Source organism: Catharus ustulatus, chromosome 3 (assembly GCF_009819885.2).
Source record: "Catharus ustulatus isolate bCatUst1 chromosome 3, bCatUst1.pri.v2, whole genome shotgun sequence".
In the NCBI taxonomy this organism is placed as follows: Eukaryota; Metazoa; Chordata; class Aves; order Passeriformes; family Turdidae; genus Catharus; species Catharus ustulatus.
Window position 1 is genome coordinate 97,772,440 of NC_046223.1, and position 18,374 is coordinate 97,790,813.

Consider the following 18,374-nt stretch of genomic DNA (forward strand, 5'->3'; position numbering starts at 1 on the left):
CTCATTCCTCAACTAAATTCTTGCAATGGTCTTACACACATCTGCCAGGAAACAATGACTGAATTTTAAGTTTTCAAAGAGTAGTTGGCTCTGACTGTCAGCACAGACAGAAAGGTTTTTTATATGTGATGGTTGAATGTCTTATGGTATATCTGTGCCATACATATTCCCAATTATGCAGATGAAATTCACCTTCTAACACTTTGTCCAAAGCACTCTTTCCATAGAGTACATATTTTCACAAAATATTCAGAGTACATATTTTCACAGAATTCTATGGTTTATTTAATACCTTCACTCTGAAGCCAAGATATGTCAAGAGAAACGCAGCTTTCATATATTCAAACATATACACACATTTGAAACCTGTGGTGGCAAGTAGGAGTTAAAAATTACATGTAACCACATATAAAAAAACAAGGAAAAAAAAGTAACAGTTTGAAGTCTCAAGATGTTTGGTGTAAGATACTATATTTGTTTGCCAGAGTATAAGCTAAATCAAAGGGATGTGAACAAAGCTAAAGTAATATACTTTTTACATTTTTCTGAAAATCCTTTTATATTTTTGTTATTTATACTCAGTTTTAAGTACAGTTTCCCCCAAAAGCCAGGATTATGAGCTTGGATGGGGATCAAGAGCTTCCTCCAAACAACCATCCTCCTACTACCATGCCTGACTGCAAGAATCCAATTTCTTAACATCAAAATGTGATTGTGTTTCTATGTAAGCTTATCAGTTACTGAACAAATGCAGACACTTGTAGTATCCACCTACACTTAAAAAGAACAAAGAAAAACAAGATTAGAAGGACAGCTGCAATCTATTTGTAACACTTAACAGTAAATGCATTTTTAGAGGTAAAAATTATTTCATTTTTTACAGAGAGAACTAAGCCCTAGGGAGAGGTAGCTAAACTACTTTACAAAAACAGACTAGAAAAATATATCCAGCTTTGTTTATTACCTGATAGTTTCCTTTAAGGCTGTTTATTAATTGACTAATTTGACCAAGTACATTCAAGTCATGTAAAAGGTTCTGCAGATCATGGTACAGTTGCCCTGGTCCCATATAGAGCTTGTCTGAAATGAATAAAACCACATGGTTATACATAATAAAAAGATGCAATTCTCAACTGATCGAGGAAAGTATCATAAAGACAATATAAACACATATTATGTCTCAAAATCAAAGTGGTTTATTGTGGTCTCAAAAACATATAAACATATACTACATCTCAAAATCAAAGTGGTTTATTTCTACATCTATCCCCAGAATTTCACTTTCTTGCTCCAGCTGCTTCTAATGTCCCTGCAAACAGATAACTGTGAAAGGCACCCTAGGAGATAATAAGCAGTGGCATATATCACATACAACCTTTGCATGCACAGGCATTACCATTGCCATTTCCTTTTAGATCATCTTACTGCTTTTTCAGCTACAAACAAGATTCAAGTTGTTCATCTAGTATGATGGAGAGCACTACCTGCACTTTTAATATCCCATACTAGAATTATAACACATATCGAAGCTTCACTGACCCCAAAATCTCTTGCTACCATAGAAGTTTTGTTTAGCACCAAACAGACTTGCTGCAACATATTAATGCAAACATCTTTCCTGGAGGTTGTTTTTGGCTACATGACAAGAAAAAAAAAAATTGTCTGTGGCTTTTTCTATGACGGTTTAAAATTAAAAATTTGCTTTATTGATTGTGAGACAGTTCGAGGTCATATATCCATATCCTAACTCTAACATAAGCCTGTAATTTCACTGAACCACTTGAAATTTCACTGCAATCATGCTTAAATCCAAAAAGCATCTGTTCTAAAATCAGCAGCAGAAAATATTTTATGCTAATAATCAATAAGTACAAGGGCTAATAAGGGAACAGTAACTCAGAAAAACACACTGATTACTAGGATAAGGTGTTCATTCAAATGCACAAAGCTTGCAAACCCCTGCTAATAGACTCTGACTACCATGATGCTAGGAGTGGAATGGCTAAGTAATTCCTTTGGAAACAACACTCACTCTCCCATAAAAAAATCCACCCTGACTCACACAGAGTCAGCATGTTTCCCTTTGGCTGAATGACAGTAACACAACTGGATTATCTTGCCAGGAAACTCCTGCAGATTCTTTAGCTCACGCAGTGTAGTATCCAAATTATGGGTCCTTCATCCCCAGCACAGCTTTGGAAGCCAGTCTGTGGGCAGCAAACGCCCCTGCATCAGAAGGATTTCAATGGTGTTGGCAGGAACAGGATCTAAATACAGAGCTGGCTGCTGGCTCTGCAGACAGCTGAGGAGCACAGACATGAGCTGTGCCGCTTGCTCTGGCTGCAGGGCAGAGGGTGCTGGGCACAGCTCAGCAACCACACACACACTACTGCTGCCTCCATTCCCCCAGCCTGCTGCAGGGCCAGGGTAAAAAGCACAACACATCAAACCTGTCAAACAAAGCTGTCCAAACAGCCTAAGTCAGAATAAACATGAAATGTAATTACAGTAATTTCACAATTATAAGCCTGATTATAAACCACACTTCTGGGGTGTCGGCAACGTTTCGTTTTTCCTCCATATATAAGCCGCACCGGATTGTAAGCCGCACTTTTGTTCGCGGCAAGGACCTGCATGCAACTTTCACAAAGTTGCCAATTAGTAACAGAATAGCGGGAACACGGAGTTTACTGGCTCGGCTCGGGGCTGGGCGGTCTCGGCTCAGTGCTGCCCCACCACCGGGGCCAGGTGGGCTCTGGTTTGGCGCTGCTGTGGGTTCGCACTTCCAGGTTGGCAAATTTCTGAACTTCATCCATACATTGGCCGCACCTGATTATAAACCGCACTTCCAGGTTCGGACCAAAATTTTAGTCAAAATGGTGCGGCTTATAATCGTGAAATGTATGAAACAATGCTACTTGAATCATTAGTATATTTTCAGTTAGGTATCAAAACAACTATTTTCTAAAGACATTTTCCTGTTTGGAGCCATCATACATAGAGGCCATCACAATGTTTTTCTTTAATGCAAATCATTATATTAAGCTGGAAGCCTGCCATAAACCCTGAAAAGCAAAAAATTTCAAGGCTCAAAGAAAATATTTCTGTGCATTGCACTTCAGCACCAAACAGGAGAATGATTGCACTTTACTACTGTTTACCCATCCAGATAATAGATGCAACTATCATCCTCTTCTTTGCCTGTTCTGAATGTTAATTAAAAGAACAATCTAGCCTTTCTTACCCTTAAATTAGTCCCTAAGAAAAGATAATTACATTTATTGTACACCATGAAAAGAAACAACTGCAAATTAGATCTAAGAAAAATAATTTTGAAATTATGGTCAGTTGAGTTTTGTTTAAAAAAAAAAATTAACACTTTTCTTGAACTGCAGACTCTATACTTTCATTAAGCTGCATTTTCACTTTTTTCAACCCAAATACTTGAAAAATCTACATCAGAAAAGATGTAAACACCTCTCTCCTTGTATCTATCTCTGATAGTTTACACCTTTTTTCCTGCTAACATTCACAATAATTTTAATTTGTTGAGTACTAGAATCACCACCATCAAATTGTTGATCTTGATGGGGCTACTTGCAAAGGTGTAGAGCAGTGTTAACAGGAAATCCAGCGAAATTTAGCTAAAAGCCATGATAATCTGGCACTGTAAACAACACAAATGAGATGATTCTTGCTCCAAATTTCTTCAACAAAAAGATAACTTCTGAAAAAAAATATTTACACGGAACAGAAATAACTGTTTGATTAGTTGAGTTTTTGCAGAAGTCCAGTCCCCTGTCACTTACAAACTCCACTACTAAACAAAACAAACAATTGCCATGAAAAAATTTCTACAAGTATTTTTGAAGTTTAGCTTTGTGGGTTTGAACCAGGAGAAAATGTACAATCAGGCTGTGAAAATCTGAGTCTGTGAGGCTTCACTTGTACAGGATGGATATTTTCCCCCAAGCAAATTAGATTATTCATAAATTATAAAAGCCGGGATCACTCTTTGTGGTCTGATAAAGACAGTTAGCAGACATTTTGTTTATTATTGTTTGGAGAACAGACATTAATGCAACAGATACCAAGCAGCATCCAGGCAAGTCTCCTTGATGCTGCAGGACTTTATGCCATAGTCTTCAACTGAGGCCATAAAGCAAGCTTTAACTGCTTACACAGATGGGTTTGCCCTGAGCAGTACATATATATCCACCATGCCTGATAATCCCCTTCTTGAAGCTTCAAATAATTTTACAAATATCTTTGTTGCAGCCTTGGAAATAAGGAATAAATCTTGAATTGCATTCAGTAATTGTCACCTGAGTCTTTTTTGTCTGCATCATGCATATTTTATAAGTTATTAATAAGTCAAGATAAAAAGGATGCAATATGAATGTCAAAGCAAATAAGCTAACCTGGCATCTGAAAGGCTGTCTCACAGAAAAACCAAACAAAAGTAATTTTGGGCTCATTCATTAAAAGATCACATTCTTAGTACAGGAAAGGAAGCCCAAAATCAAAACAGTAAATAATTAATGAGAGCCTGCTTCCATCCTCTAATGTTCTTGAAAAGAGAAATGGTCAAGCTAAGAAGAAATTGTAATAGTCAAAGACTATCAATAGGCACGACTAATATCAGCATTTCACTGAGGTCCTTAGTGGGCACAAACTGACACAGAAAAATAAGGCTTCAGAAATGAACAATGATGTAGATTCATCAGAAGTGAGTTCTCTAAAAAGTGATCACTTGGATTTTGTTGGGGTAATAATTGCAAGTTACAGCCAACTTTATCTCTGAACTGGGTCCTGTAAGGGTTACTCACAACGCCTTTTAAAATAATAAATAAAAAATGGCTACTCAGTGGTTTTGATCCTGAGAATCGTCTGATGGAGGATTTTTCTTTAGTGGGGGAGGTGGGGGAGAACACTACTCTGTTCATCAGATGTTTCTCAGTTCACAGCCACAGACTGGCTGCTCCAGCCTACACATGTTCCCTGACCATTCAATTGTTGGCTGTTTTGGGGTGGGTGTTCACTCCTTTTATCCACAGAGAGTACACTTTAAAACTCTTGGCTTCACTCCAAAGCAGATACGTGGTCGGTTTCTTTTGTACTGTGAAATGTTTCACAAATGATAAAGACATTTCCTTCTCATTTCTAAGCCACTCTTGTTCATTATCAAGCTCTAAAACAACTCATTTTTCTTATGGGAAAAAAATCCTTCACGGTTTAGAGAAGGCTCTCCCCAACTCTACACATCCTACGTGCTACAGAGTGTGCCTGGGCAGGAGAGAAGGCAGCATGCTGTAACCAATAACCACACATGTGGCTTCAAAGGCAACATTTTTGCATTCCACCTACAGATCAAGGGTAAAATCTTGGCCACATGTAATCTAGCAAGAATTTTTTTCAACAACTCCTTTGTTGCTAAGATTTTACCAGAGGAATTTGTGCCTCCCTGCAACAAGCAAGTTTACTGCCAACAACCAGTAATTCTTGCAAAATACCTAATTCCTTGCTCAGCATTAAAATGAAATACACTCAAGGTTAGAAAAGAAAACAAAACCACAACTTGGTTTAGAGGGAAGAAAGGAGGTTAAAGTTTAAATTGGTTTTGCTGCTATGTAAAACTGGGGAGAAGATTATGCTTTTTATAATAATTTCTTCTTAGGCCAAAATACATTTGAGTAGAATACCAAACATTCATTTTAGCAGTTTGTTTTCCAGTGTTACTCTCAGCATCACAGCTTCCAATTCATCAATTTTGCCTGGTATGAAGCAATTTTTATAATTGAAACAGACACAATTCTAGGTGATTTATACCCAGGCGTTTTCAAAGCTTGCAGGAAACTCCCTGGGTGTGGTCAAAGTCAGTTTAACTTGGTTCAGGCAAAAGTAGAATTTGCAAGGTTGTGAATAAATACACACATGCTAGAGAAGTGTCCATGTGCTAGTGTCTGGGCAGAGGAGGAGGATTCCCACCTCTGGCAGAAGGCTGCACTGCTGGGGAGCACAGTGAGCAGCCACAGCTCTCTCCCTGCACAGCAGTAGCTGCTTCAATAGGTGTTGGCACAGCAGCTGTCCCCTTGGGATTGTCGTCCATCCGGTTTCCATAAATTTTCAGTTTCCATGGTCTCTTCAAGCGTATCAGAATCCTGAACTGATCACACCCTATTCTTACTTTCTAAGAATTACAAAGGGACACATTTATTTTCCATGGTAATTTGTACCTGCTAGCTCTTGCTGTGTGTTCTGATTCCCATTTGTGAATTACTATTTTATCACAGATTTACGCTACTAAAGACAGAGTAGATGCAATCACTCATAATTTGAACATCTATTGCTGGGCAAGCAAAAATAATGGCTCAGCTGGTCCCATCACATACTAAACTCCTGTTTATTCCCAATTAGAAGGATTTTCTTCAAGTAATACTATTACATAAATCCAAATGTCACACAAATGAAATAAAAGCCTCAATCAACATACTCTCAATGTCATAACTATTTTTGCAAACATTTGTATTGTTCATCATGTTGAAATGAAATAGTGTTAATAGACAGACTGCTGGGTGTCTCTTTCACTGCAAAGTAACTAATATAGACAAAATCTGCCTTGAATATAATCATAGTAATGACCTTTCCTTCACATAGCTCAAAACCACAATACATCAATATAAATTGGTTTTGGAAAAGCTATGTTGAAATGAAGTGAAAGCCAATGTATCATGAAAATTCAAGGTCCTTATAAAGACTACTTTGCTTCTGAGAAACACAGAGCCCTGAAGCCAGGCTAGTGTTGCACAGAATGGAAGATCATGAATGCACAAATGCAAAAATCACAATTGAATCTCAGAAAGGCTTTTTTCCTGACTACAGCTCCAATGTTACTGAGGGGTAACACAAAATTAATGATACACTAGAAGAACATGCTAGATTTGAAGACCACTCTGAAAGGTTGGTGTATCCCAAATTTGACTTGCCATTTGCAATCTGGCCTCGAGGCTGAGCTTGTATTGCTTCCTCCCACTGAGCCATCTGTGTTCATCCAGGCAGCACACTGAAACGTTAGATGTTATGAAAGGAAGAGATTTGGGAAAGTTTCAATCCTCATATAGAGCACAAAAATCACCTGGGGTGGGGGAAGAATTGCATATGTGGGAGGTAACTTTAAAAGTTGCTGTGTCTGAGGAACGTATAACAAACTGGTATTTGTATTGGATTACACACTTGGAACAAATAATTAAAAAAAGCAGGCCTTACACAACATTTCAACTACATTTAAACCTGAGAAGCTTGCACAGTATTCTGGGAAGCAAAGTATCATGACACTAGATGAATTCTTGATCAGTTCATAATAAACAGGACAAATATCATGAGATTGTTAACCTATTTATGTTAAACTATGATGATGCAGCAGTAATATATTTAAAGCCATTTAAGTGTAGACAGAGCTGTTCAATTCTTTAAATTTGGCTTTAATTGTCCTAGAAAGGTTTTGTTGAATTTTTCCCCTGAAGTAATAATAGGCAGACAGCATCCCACTGCTTAATTTATAATGCCCACCTTTAGAAAGGACAAGAATGGAGACTGTGAAAGACAATGTTGTATTTGAAGTAAAATAGTTTCCTGTACACTGAAAACCTTGATAATTAACATAACAAAGGAAAACCAGAAACTATTAATAAAGCCCAAGATTCAATCACTGCAGTTGAGGAATTCTTTCCCTACACTTGGTACTGAATCCTGCTCCTATAAATACACTGGTATGCAAAACACACCAATGTTCAGTGGAATAGAACTTATCAAAGTAAGAAATAACGTTCTCCTTCTACAGGTCTAGTGGAAGTACTTTTCTCAGTACAAACAGCAAAGGAAATCTTTATGTGCCATTATTATACACAAGTTATCTATTTCAGCAACTAATAGACAGAGTTGGCAAAAAGATTATGAATATTGGAAATACCAGAAACACTACAATTCATTTAGCAGCTGATGTTATGTAAAGTATTATTTCCTTTCGCTTTACAAATTCCCTTGTCCCAGAATACCTAGCTTTCACTAAAGGGCTGGGGATGAAGGCCGCCTTCTGTACTAAAACTTTATCTTGCACAGAACTGGTCACATCCAAGCACCTGTTATACACCAGAGGCACATCCATATCTCTGATATACTCCTCATCCTCCTTGGAAATTCTGTATGAGTGTTAAAGCCAGTAACAAAGCAAATGAGGTTTTTGCAACTTTCTGCACGCTGTTTTATACAAGCAAACTCCCTGACAGCCCTCACATCACCACTCTCATCATATTTGTGTCTTCACTTGCTCACTCAGGCTGTTCCTGTTTTCACAGATGCACCAGAGAAGCACGAGGGCAGGTTCAGTTTTCTTGCTTCTCCTTTGAGTTTTTTGTACAGCAAACAATTGAACAATTGGAATTTGATTATAATTGTAATAAAAACAAAGTTATCCAAAATCCTGGCTTATGACATACACAAGTCCATGGGCAATTTAAAGTTCATCACAGAAAAGCACACTTTCTGCCCTCCCCTGGTTTGCTCTTTCACACTAAATCCAACTTATCATCGCCACAGTTGAATGCTCACAAAAAAATCTGAGCCACCATAAGTCAACTGTAGGTCTTCTGAGATTATATCACACTCTCATGTCCAAACTACACAAGTTTTTGAGTGGCATCAGTCTCCAGGTTTGGAAGTTAAAGCAAATGGGAAGTCAGGAATGATGTCAGAGAACAAGGGTTTAGTTGGCAGCCATCAATGCAAAGCTGATAAGTGCAGCTACTTGTACGCATCTTTGCAAGTACAACCCTAACTTAGGCTTAGTAACCTAGCGTGCAAAGAAGCAGCACAAGCACACAAATAGTATTAGGTGATAAGCAATAAACCCCCTGAGTTTAATAGAATGCAAACTATTCAGCTCAGACATGGTATAAGCAAGCAGTCAGGATATAGTCAGGACTCTCCATCATCAATCAACATGAAGAGTTTTATCATAAACATGAAATGACACTGTTCACTCTAATCATACTTTAATCATGTAAGCATCTAAACATAATTTGTGTTCTTAATTACTGAAACTGATAATCTGAGTCCATGAAACTAGTGTAAGAAATAGTTAACTAATAGTTAAATAGTTAACTAACTATTCTCACTGCCATGCAAGATGGGAGCTCTTCAGGTCAGAGCCAAATACCACATGACACCCAGTACACCGAGTAGAGCTGTGAAACAAATCTCACAAGTCTCAACTCTGACAAAGTATTTTTAACATGCTTTACCTCATTGTCAGTTGCTAATACCTTTCTCTCAACTGGTAATTAATTACATGAATGCTAAGACCTGTCATTCTCATTGTACCAGATCTGAACACTGAAGAAATAGGTTGCATAAAAACTACCACCTAACCACAAAATTGCTTATTCATGTATCTTGAGGAATAACAAGATAAAATCACCAGCTTGCAATTGCAAGCAGTGAGGTATCGAATTCATAGTGCTATACCATTTGTGAATAACATTATGCAAAATAATGCAAAACCACTGAGGAAATGTAAAGCCCCTGAGATAGTGAGAAGTAGTTCATACATTGAGAGCACAGCTTCAAGATTATATTAAGCTCCAGCTAATCCTGACTGCACAGGGGATTTCAGATATAAAAGGCCATGGATATTTTCCTTCTGACAGAAGCAGCTGTACTGTATCAGAGATTAAAGCAGCAGGGATCATGAGGGAGAAACACTAGAGCCCTGATATGCTCATTAGAGCGGACCCCACAGCCTGGCTCCCCAATGTCACAGCTGGGACAATGGTCAAGGGTCTTCCTGGACTCTGTACTGACTACAGGTCCTGGCTCTGTTCCCATGAGGTAGAAAAATGCTGTAAACAATGACTTGAGAGTGAAAGAAAAGAAGTGCCACAGCCCTTTCTCTCACATGGATCTGGAAGCCCCTGCTCTCCTAAGGAGGGAGAGGGGTCACACAGGACCCCTGGGATGCACCTGCAAGGGCAAGAGAGAAAAAGTGCAAAAAGACAAAAACTGACATACACAGGCAATGAAAGTACATGTGTGAAGGCATTTAAACAATGAAAGTACAGCAGAAATCCCAAGACAGGTCTGCAGGCAGTTGTAAACTGGCTAAGCTGCCAGAGGTTTACACTGGAGCTCCCACCAGACTATAACAACTCATCTGGAAATGGTACTGTGAGGAGCTCACCTCCCTCTTTGATACACACCAGCTGGGTTTCTAATAATTTTACTACTCTGTGTCATGATGGGGATGAGATCCCTGGCAACACAGAACAAGGTTTATAGGAAGTGGATGACAAATCCTATAACTGCTATAAAAATACAAAAGGCAAAGAGAAGAATCTCATCCCGCATGGGTGAGACAAGCATGTAACACCTAAATTTATCCTTGCCTAATCCACTAGATAGAAACTTATGTCTGCTTAACAAAGTGAACTATTTAATGTCACCCCATTTGCTCAGATGAACATGCTTTTAGGCACTAGATTTATTTAAAATTTTTGGTCTTTTGTTTGCATGTATCAGTGACAAGTTTATATTTCCAAACATATTAAATCTCCTTTAGTGCACAGTATTGTCTTCAATAACATTAACTTTAAAATAAAGAATTTACATTATTAATCTTTATATATTTCATTGAGATGAAAGCTAGTTCAATCAGCAAGTCATGCCACATCATTCTTTCTAAAATCTTATCACCAATGCTGGAGTTGATATGTCACTTAATATTAGTTTTGCTTACTCTGGATATTGTATTACTATTGCTGTGCTTTAGTAACTCTCATTAGATAAACCTGCAAAAAATTCCAGCTTTAAAGGGAATGGTTATCACAGCAGCACTATCTCCATTTTTCAAAAGAGCTGCCATTCCTCTGATGTTGACGGAAACAAGCGCACACTGTAGCCCATCAAACATCCCTCCCTGTTTCCCTGGCAACACTCAGAGGCCTACACAAAGTGACTGCATCAAGCAGAAGGAAACTTGGAAGAGAGGAATCACTTTTGCACTTTAGCATCATGTCAATACTATATCTGACAGTAAACAAACCCCCCAGAGATCAAGAACACAATCAAGTAGACAGAGAGTACAAATGTATCCCTGGAAGTCTGAATGGGAACGGGGAATAGCCATGGTTTAGGCAGTGCTGAGCTTTGCCCTCAGTTACAAACGGTAAACCTGTGAAAGAAACCAATGGCACTAAAAGGCAGCCATAAGTATACTAACCTGATTTTTGACTTCACTGTTTTCTTCAATGCTCATCACTGCATGAACATATAGTACAAATGGGTCAGGCTCATTTCCCCTTTTAGCCTTTAGACATATGGCTCAAACTGATATTTATTTGCTTAAGTGACTGTCTATGCTGCCTATGTCTCCTAATCAACCTGATCAGAGCAGAACACTGCTGACAGGCACTGGTTTTCCACCCAGACATGGTAGGATGCTTAGCCCTCTCCCTTTGGTTCTAGAATCTCTCTAGTCTGGTCTTCTTAAATAAAAGCACTGTGAGAAACTTCTCACTCACCCTTTTCATTCTTGGCGACCCAAGAACCGGCAAACAGGGATGGTTGCTGCTGCTGCAGCACCAAAGCAGCATTTACCTCAGCACAAACCACAATTCACAATCCATCAACTGTTTGCAAAAAAGTGCTGCAAACTCATAAGATGTGTCAGAAGTCTGAGAAACTGAAACTATAGACAGTATATTTTACTTCTATTCCTATATTCCCACTTAAAAGGTAGCGGATTACACATATTCACAGTGATTTTATGTATGCATGGATGAATTGCAAGGGAAGGTTGTCTTCTGATTCTTCTAGAGTGGTAATACTGAATATTTTAGTAAGAAGTTACAAATTTGCCCTTTGACTATACTATTTACATTTGTGTAAAGTGTATTTATAATATTTCATATCACAGAATCACTAGGTTGGAAAAGACCATCAAGAACACTGAGTCCAACTCATTCCCAAACACCTCAACTAAACCATGGCACTGAGTGCCTCATCCAGTCATTTTTTAAACACATCCAGGGATGGTGACTCCACCTGGACAGACAATTCCAGTACTTTATCACTCTTTCTGTAAAAAACATTTTCCTAATACCAACCTATATTTCCCTTGGCACAGCTTAGGACTGTGTCCTCTCATTCTGTCAGATGCTGCCTGCAGAAAGAGACCAACCCCACCTGGCTACAAACACCTTTCAGGGAGTTGTAGAGAGTGATAAGGTCACCCCTGAGTCTCCTTTTCTCCAGGCTGAGCAACCCCAGCTCCTCAGCCATTCCTCACAGGGTTTGTGTTCCAAGCCCCTCCCCAGCCTCGTTGCCTCCTCTGGAAGTGCTTAAGTGTCTCAAGGTCCTCCCTGAGCTGAGGGGCCAGAACTGGACACAGTACTCAAGGTGTGGCCTCACCAGTGCTGAGTGCAGGGGAAGAATGACCTCCCTGCTCCTGCTGGCCACACTATTCCTGATCCAGGCCAGGATGCCATTGGCCTTCTTGGCCACCAGAGCACACTGCTGGCTCATGTTCAGTCAACTGTTCACCAGCAGCCCACGTCCCTTTCTGCCTGGGCACTGTCGTCCCCAGCCTAAGCACTGCAGAGGGTTATTGTTATGTATCAATATGACACATTAAAAACAAGTTTTATTCACTGTGCTTTCACTCATCGCCTTGCCACATCATAAAAAACTAGAAGCACCAATTGCATTTAGTCAATAATCAACAGCAAGATACAATTGTGACAGTTACCTCCCCAGAGAAAAGATTTGGGAGAGAAAGAAGTGTCATGATAAGGGAAATGTAACAAATAGCCAGCAATCCTCACAAGTACACAACCTAAATTCATCAAGAATACTTGCTAATCCCAGCAGCAACCTTACAGGAGTAAAGTACTCAACCTGACATGTGGCAGATACAAACTAACTTCTCTCAGTCTTCCAGAAATGCAAGAGGTAATCCCTCTACTACTTAATGATTTTACAAAGAATCACCATTATTCTATATCTTTTCAGTACCCACAAACTGGATATGTAAACTCAAAATCAGGTCTGATACATGGCCTTCTGTCTCAGGATTTTGCCTGCAGCATCCCAAACTCTTCTTGATCACTAGATTTTATTAAAAACACAAACTATGAAGCCACTGAGATTTCATCCTATACTTTGAAAACAGAGGGAGACATAATTTTATGATTACTACAAAGATATGAAGTTTCAAGCAGAGTAGATAGTATTTCTCTGTTAGTGTTCTGCAACTTGTAGTAAACACCCAGTAGTCTCAAAGATGTGATACTACCATATATCAAAGATCATGCCATCATTGACTATAAAATGCAGCAACTTGGTGGTGTAAATAAGAAACAACACCAAACCAGTACACAGTCTTACAGTCTGCCCCTCTGCAGGAAGGCTGTACTTTCTGAGCTTCTGTAATCTTTAGCAGCCAACTTAAACTGGAACTAAAGAGACAACTCTACAGAATAACTAACACAACTAGGTGTGTATTGAAACTTGTCTATAAAAGCCATTCAAACAACACTGCATTCAGAGTAACAGCTACTGCAAACACAGTAGTATGTGCAAAAGCAAGGCTACAATGTTCCTCTTTCATGATTGCTTATATTCAATTTAGTAAAATCATTTGGCAGAAAAATTTGATTAAACCAGAGGGAGGATTTTTTCAGTATACCCAGTATTCTTCAAATCCTTTTTATTTCTTATCTTTCGATCCTTTTTATTAGAGGACCAAATTAATATTAACAGAGCTTACCAAGAGAAAAATTAGTTCAGCTCACATTTTACCTGGAGTACCTGAAGGTCTACCTAGATTTAACCTGAAGGTTGATTTACAAATTATGTACAAAGTCATTCCTTTTCTTGTGTAATATTGTCACTAAACATGATGCTATTGAAAAACCTCAAAAGTCAACAGGTTCAACTAAGTTCCACATGACTGTTCAGTCAGGTTTTTTTGTTTCTCCCCTCATGTTTTTCTTTGCCATATGACCATGCTGACATGAAGGGGTTTGATCTTATCAGCTGTGAAACTGCTGCACAAAATCATAGGAGGAATATTCAACAATCTGTTCCTCCAACACTCACCTACAAAAGGGATCCCAATTCTAGGAAATACGTTTCTTTATACAGTCCTCTCAGGGTTATGCATACAGCAGCTGGTAAATTATATAATAAAGGATTTAATCTCAATCTGTAAGAAGTCCATTATTGCTTAAAATGAGTCAAGAATTAAATCATCCTTGAAATAAAGACGTAAGTGCCCATACAATTTTATGTAGCTATTTACAATGGGAGGAGCAAGAAGACCTGACATGAACCATCCTGGAGAATACAGGGGTAGTAAATGCTACGCTCTGATGCCATAGCATTTATGCCTCCTCAGAGCAAAACTGTGGGAAAATTCATGAAGCCAAGGGTGCAATATTAAATAAATGTAGTGTGAAATAATGCCTAGAGCTAGCACTGTACTACAGCACATGAATTATAATCCATTAATAGCAATCAAATTACAATCTAGAGATATTAAATGCATTTAATATTACAATATTTAGGCAAAAAACAGGATATAAAAATAACTCCTTATGTCTGAAAGTCTAGCTAACAAGTGAAGACTTAAAATCCATATTTCTCTTGAAGGTAGTTGGTAGACTTGTATGGGGGATTAATTACCACTGAAGAATTCGTAAACTTCACAGCTTGAGGTCATTTTTGAAGAAGGTTAGGAGGAAATTACCTATTAATATATAGCTTCAAAAACATTCATTAAGGTTTTTTTCTGAAGCACTACTTTGAAGGGCAAGACACCACGGGCTTGAGAGAAGTGAGTAAATTCTACCAAAGTAAATAATCACTTGTGTCCAGACTCTTAATCACAGTAACAAGGTGGCTTGGTAATCTTTATTGAGACAAACTTCTTTGCTCTAACTATGGGGTAAAGAACAAAGGCAGAACCAGCAACCACAAGACCACTTGGCACACCACACCAAACCCACATTTTTGCACGTCTGCACTCTCATGCTTTAGAACTCCTTACTCATTCATGCATAAAATTTTAAACCACGACAAATACAAGTAATTCATGTTGCAAGGCAGGAGACTGGTTGTCATTTTATGCATTCTCAATTTCCAAAGAAAGAGGCTCTACTACTCTTCATGTTACCGAACTCTTCATGGACAGAATGCTTTCCTTTGTTTTCAGTAGCCCATTGACTTTCAAATATGGATTTTAACAAAGCAGTCTGTAAAAGTCAGTAACTTGTGTCACTTACTTGGCTTGGAGTTAATGACAACATTTTCAGCAGAGAGTTGGGGTGGGAACCTGCAGTTGTCTCCTTGGCCCTCACTGCTGCCATACTCTATGACATCCACTTGTCCCAGCGGTACGCTCCACTTCAACAAATACCTCTGGCCAGTTGTCATGGTGCCACTGCTTTCATAGGAAGAGCTGCAAGATGCACAAATTATCACTGTGACAAGTAACTGTGTTTCATGGCACACTATTTATTATTTTAGCCTCTGAAAATCTGCTGTTTATCAGCTTGAGTACAGTGCACAACTTGAAAGAAATACATGCATCAGGTTGTCTTTTGTGGCTGACCTTTCCTGGCATGCAAAGAGTTGTCATGCAGGTGCAGCTAATCTTGTCTACAAACACCACAGGACTGACAACAATAGTCCTTTTATTTCTATAGCAAAAGATAAAGAACCATCTTTTAAGATCAATGTGTGTTCTGAAATCCCAATACTTGGGATTATACTTTGGTTCCAGATTTTCCTTATTTTTTGAAACATTTATTTTTTTATTATTATTTATTTATTAACTGCTAAATTTAGGGAAGTATGGATTATGGGAGTAAATGACTTTGAATGACTGCTGGCAACAGGAATGACAACATAACCTCTGAAGGGCTGGTAAACCAACACTTCTGCCAAACCCCACAGCCCAGACTGTTCTGTTCAGTAGACCTCTGAAACTGCTGCAGCTTCCAAGAGTAATCCTGCCTGAGCTGCTGCTTAAGAATTGTGTATCACAACAGGCATTTCAGAGGCAAAGAGAACATTGAGGAAGCTCATTAGGAATAGAAATGATATTAATACTAACTTTGTTTCCTTCATTCCCTTATTCCCATTCAAGAACATGTAACAAACATTTATTATACAGGACAAAAAGATGTGAACAAAAGCGAACAAAAAAGGTTTACTTCACAGAAAGCATGACTGAAATCCAGAAGTCAAATCCTTGAGAGAAATCAGCAAAATGCATTTACTGAGAATAATAACTAAATGCTGAAGTTCAGCAACTCAGCTACACTACTCCACTACACAGACTTTGTTTCAATCAGGAAGCAAGTATGAACAAAGAACACAACTGCCACAACTTAAGTAAATATTTATAAATTCTTGACCTAGCTGAAAAGAAACAAAAAAAAAATAAAACTAGGCAGGACACAGTTGTTCAGTCACTAGGGATAGCATCCACCCCATCCAACTGCTGTTACTTCAGAGTTTGGCCACCAGCTCCTGCTGATCACCTAGACTGTGTGCAAAAAACCACCTGAGAGTCATGTCATCTGTAAAAATATCTATCCTTTGCAAACCAGGAACACTCAGACATTCCCAGTGTCCACTAGTTACAGAGGAATTTTCTACAGCTTGCAAAAGATACATACTTTTACAGAGGACATGACCCTCTGAGGTTCAGAGACTTGGCATGATCATGAACTTCTAACATGGAAAACAAAAACAGACTGCACTTTGCTGCTTCAAGTACGAATACAGAAAATTCAAGACTTTGCTGGTATGAAAGAAGACAAAATATGAATAGTTAAAAACAATATCCAAGTGTAACTAAGAAAGTAAAGAATTTTTAAAGGCAGTGATCACAGGATAATTGACATGAGCTTGTTCATTTTCTGAAGTGTATTTATACATGGCACTTCTCACTCACTAACATGAGACCAAGTAATCACACATTTAGAAACACATGTACAGGATTCATACTTCAGTAATAAATTAAAATATCAACTCATATTATGCTTAAGAAAAGTTGTTCTTGGAAGATTTTAATGATCCACATTTTCTTTGTCAGAATGTATCATCACATAAAACAATTTATGATACAAGCAACATATGAGTGTGATACAATCTTGGCATGAAAAGACACTTAGTAATAATTACAACCAACAAAAGCACAGAAGGAACTATGAAAAAATGCTTTTTTCCAAAGCATTTCACCTTTAATCCTTCAATAATTTGTCTCAGAGATAGTAACCCTTCCCCATCTGGAACTTTGTTAGTGAATTCCACGTTTGTTCCGGTAACCTGCATTAACTTTATGGGTTTTGTTTTGTTTGTTTGTTGGAGGTTGTTTGTTTTGCAGAGGGTGGAATTTAATTTACAAATTGTGTTAAATTGCAAATCTGTGTGTGTTACAGTCTGAATTCAAGGAAGAAGAGAAAAAAGTCTTACCCTGGCATGCCTGTATTCCACTAAGCACTAACACACAGTAGTAACTAGACACTACAGAGCACTTCTATCTGTAATTGATACCATTTTCTTAAAATTTACTCTAGAACTTCCAAATATCAGCCAGTAATTTGGAGGACTATAACAAAGCTAGTTAGTCACTTATTATGACTACTCCTAGAAACCATTAGCCACAGTAAATACAACACAAAAGCAATTCAGTGTCATTTTTTCCACTTGAAGTTCAAATGTTCACCTAAAAAGAAGAAATTAAATCTTACCGAATATTTACTGTTGCACACATCAGCACATCATTTAACATGAAAAGTCGTCGTTCTTTGGTTTTGATGATTTCTCCTTTGTCATTATAAACTGTCTCAACCATATCATCAGTCCGTATGAGGTATCTGTTTCCGCTGCTGAGTAGCTGGATTTTGAAAACAATGATTATTGTACATTATATACTGTACATCCAACATCCAGCACATAAAAAACAAAAACGATGAGTTATCACCCCACCACAAATGATTGCAAGTGGATTTGCCAAGGGAATTAGGTACCTTTATTAATCTGATTTTGATTTAGAGAAACAGTAACTTCTGCTGTCATCCATGTGGACTTTGCATCTTAATGTAGAACATGGTTGCTTTGGGAATCTTCCACACTAATAAAGGTTTCTTGACGAAAAAGTTATTCCTTCCACAATTTCAGTGATTTCCTTCCTTAGTCCCTTCTTTCATAGTCATTGAAGACCTGCACATGATTCCAGCTGCCCAGAGTGGGAGGAGGAAGTGTGCTCAGCCTGAAATGTCCCCGTGGGCTCACACAGCTGAGGAGCACAG

At 38.3% G+C, this 18,374-nt stretch overlaps 1 protein-coding gene across 4 annotated transcripts in view; it reads right to left on the reverse strand.

Moving 5' to 3' along the window:
• Positions 1–18,374, reverse strand: part of ARHGEF10 (Rho guanine nucleotide exchange factor 10) — a 110,278-nt gene that overhangs the window by 36,706 nt on the left and 55,198 nt on the right. For all 4 annotated transcript variants that reach the window (XM_033054997.2, XM_033054994.2, XM_033054996.2 and 1 more), the window contains 3 exons: positions 17,814–17,959; positions 15,336–15,511; positions 965–1,080 (listed from right to left, as the gene is read on the reverse strand). In XM_033054997.2, the coding sequence (XP_032910888.1) occupies positions 965–1,080; positions 15,336–15,511; positions 17,814–17,959 (438 nt within the window). The remainder of the gene's footprint in view (positions 1–964; positions 1,081–15,335; positions 15,512–17,813; positions 17,960–18,374) is intronic.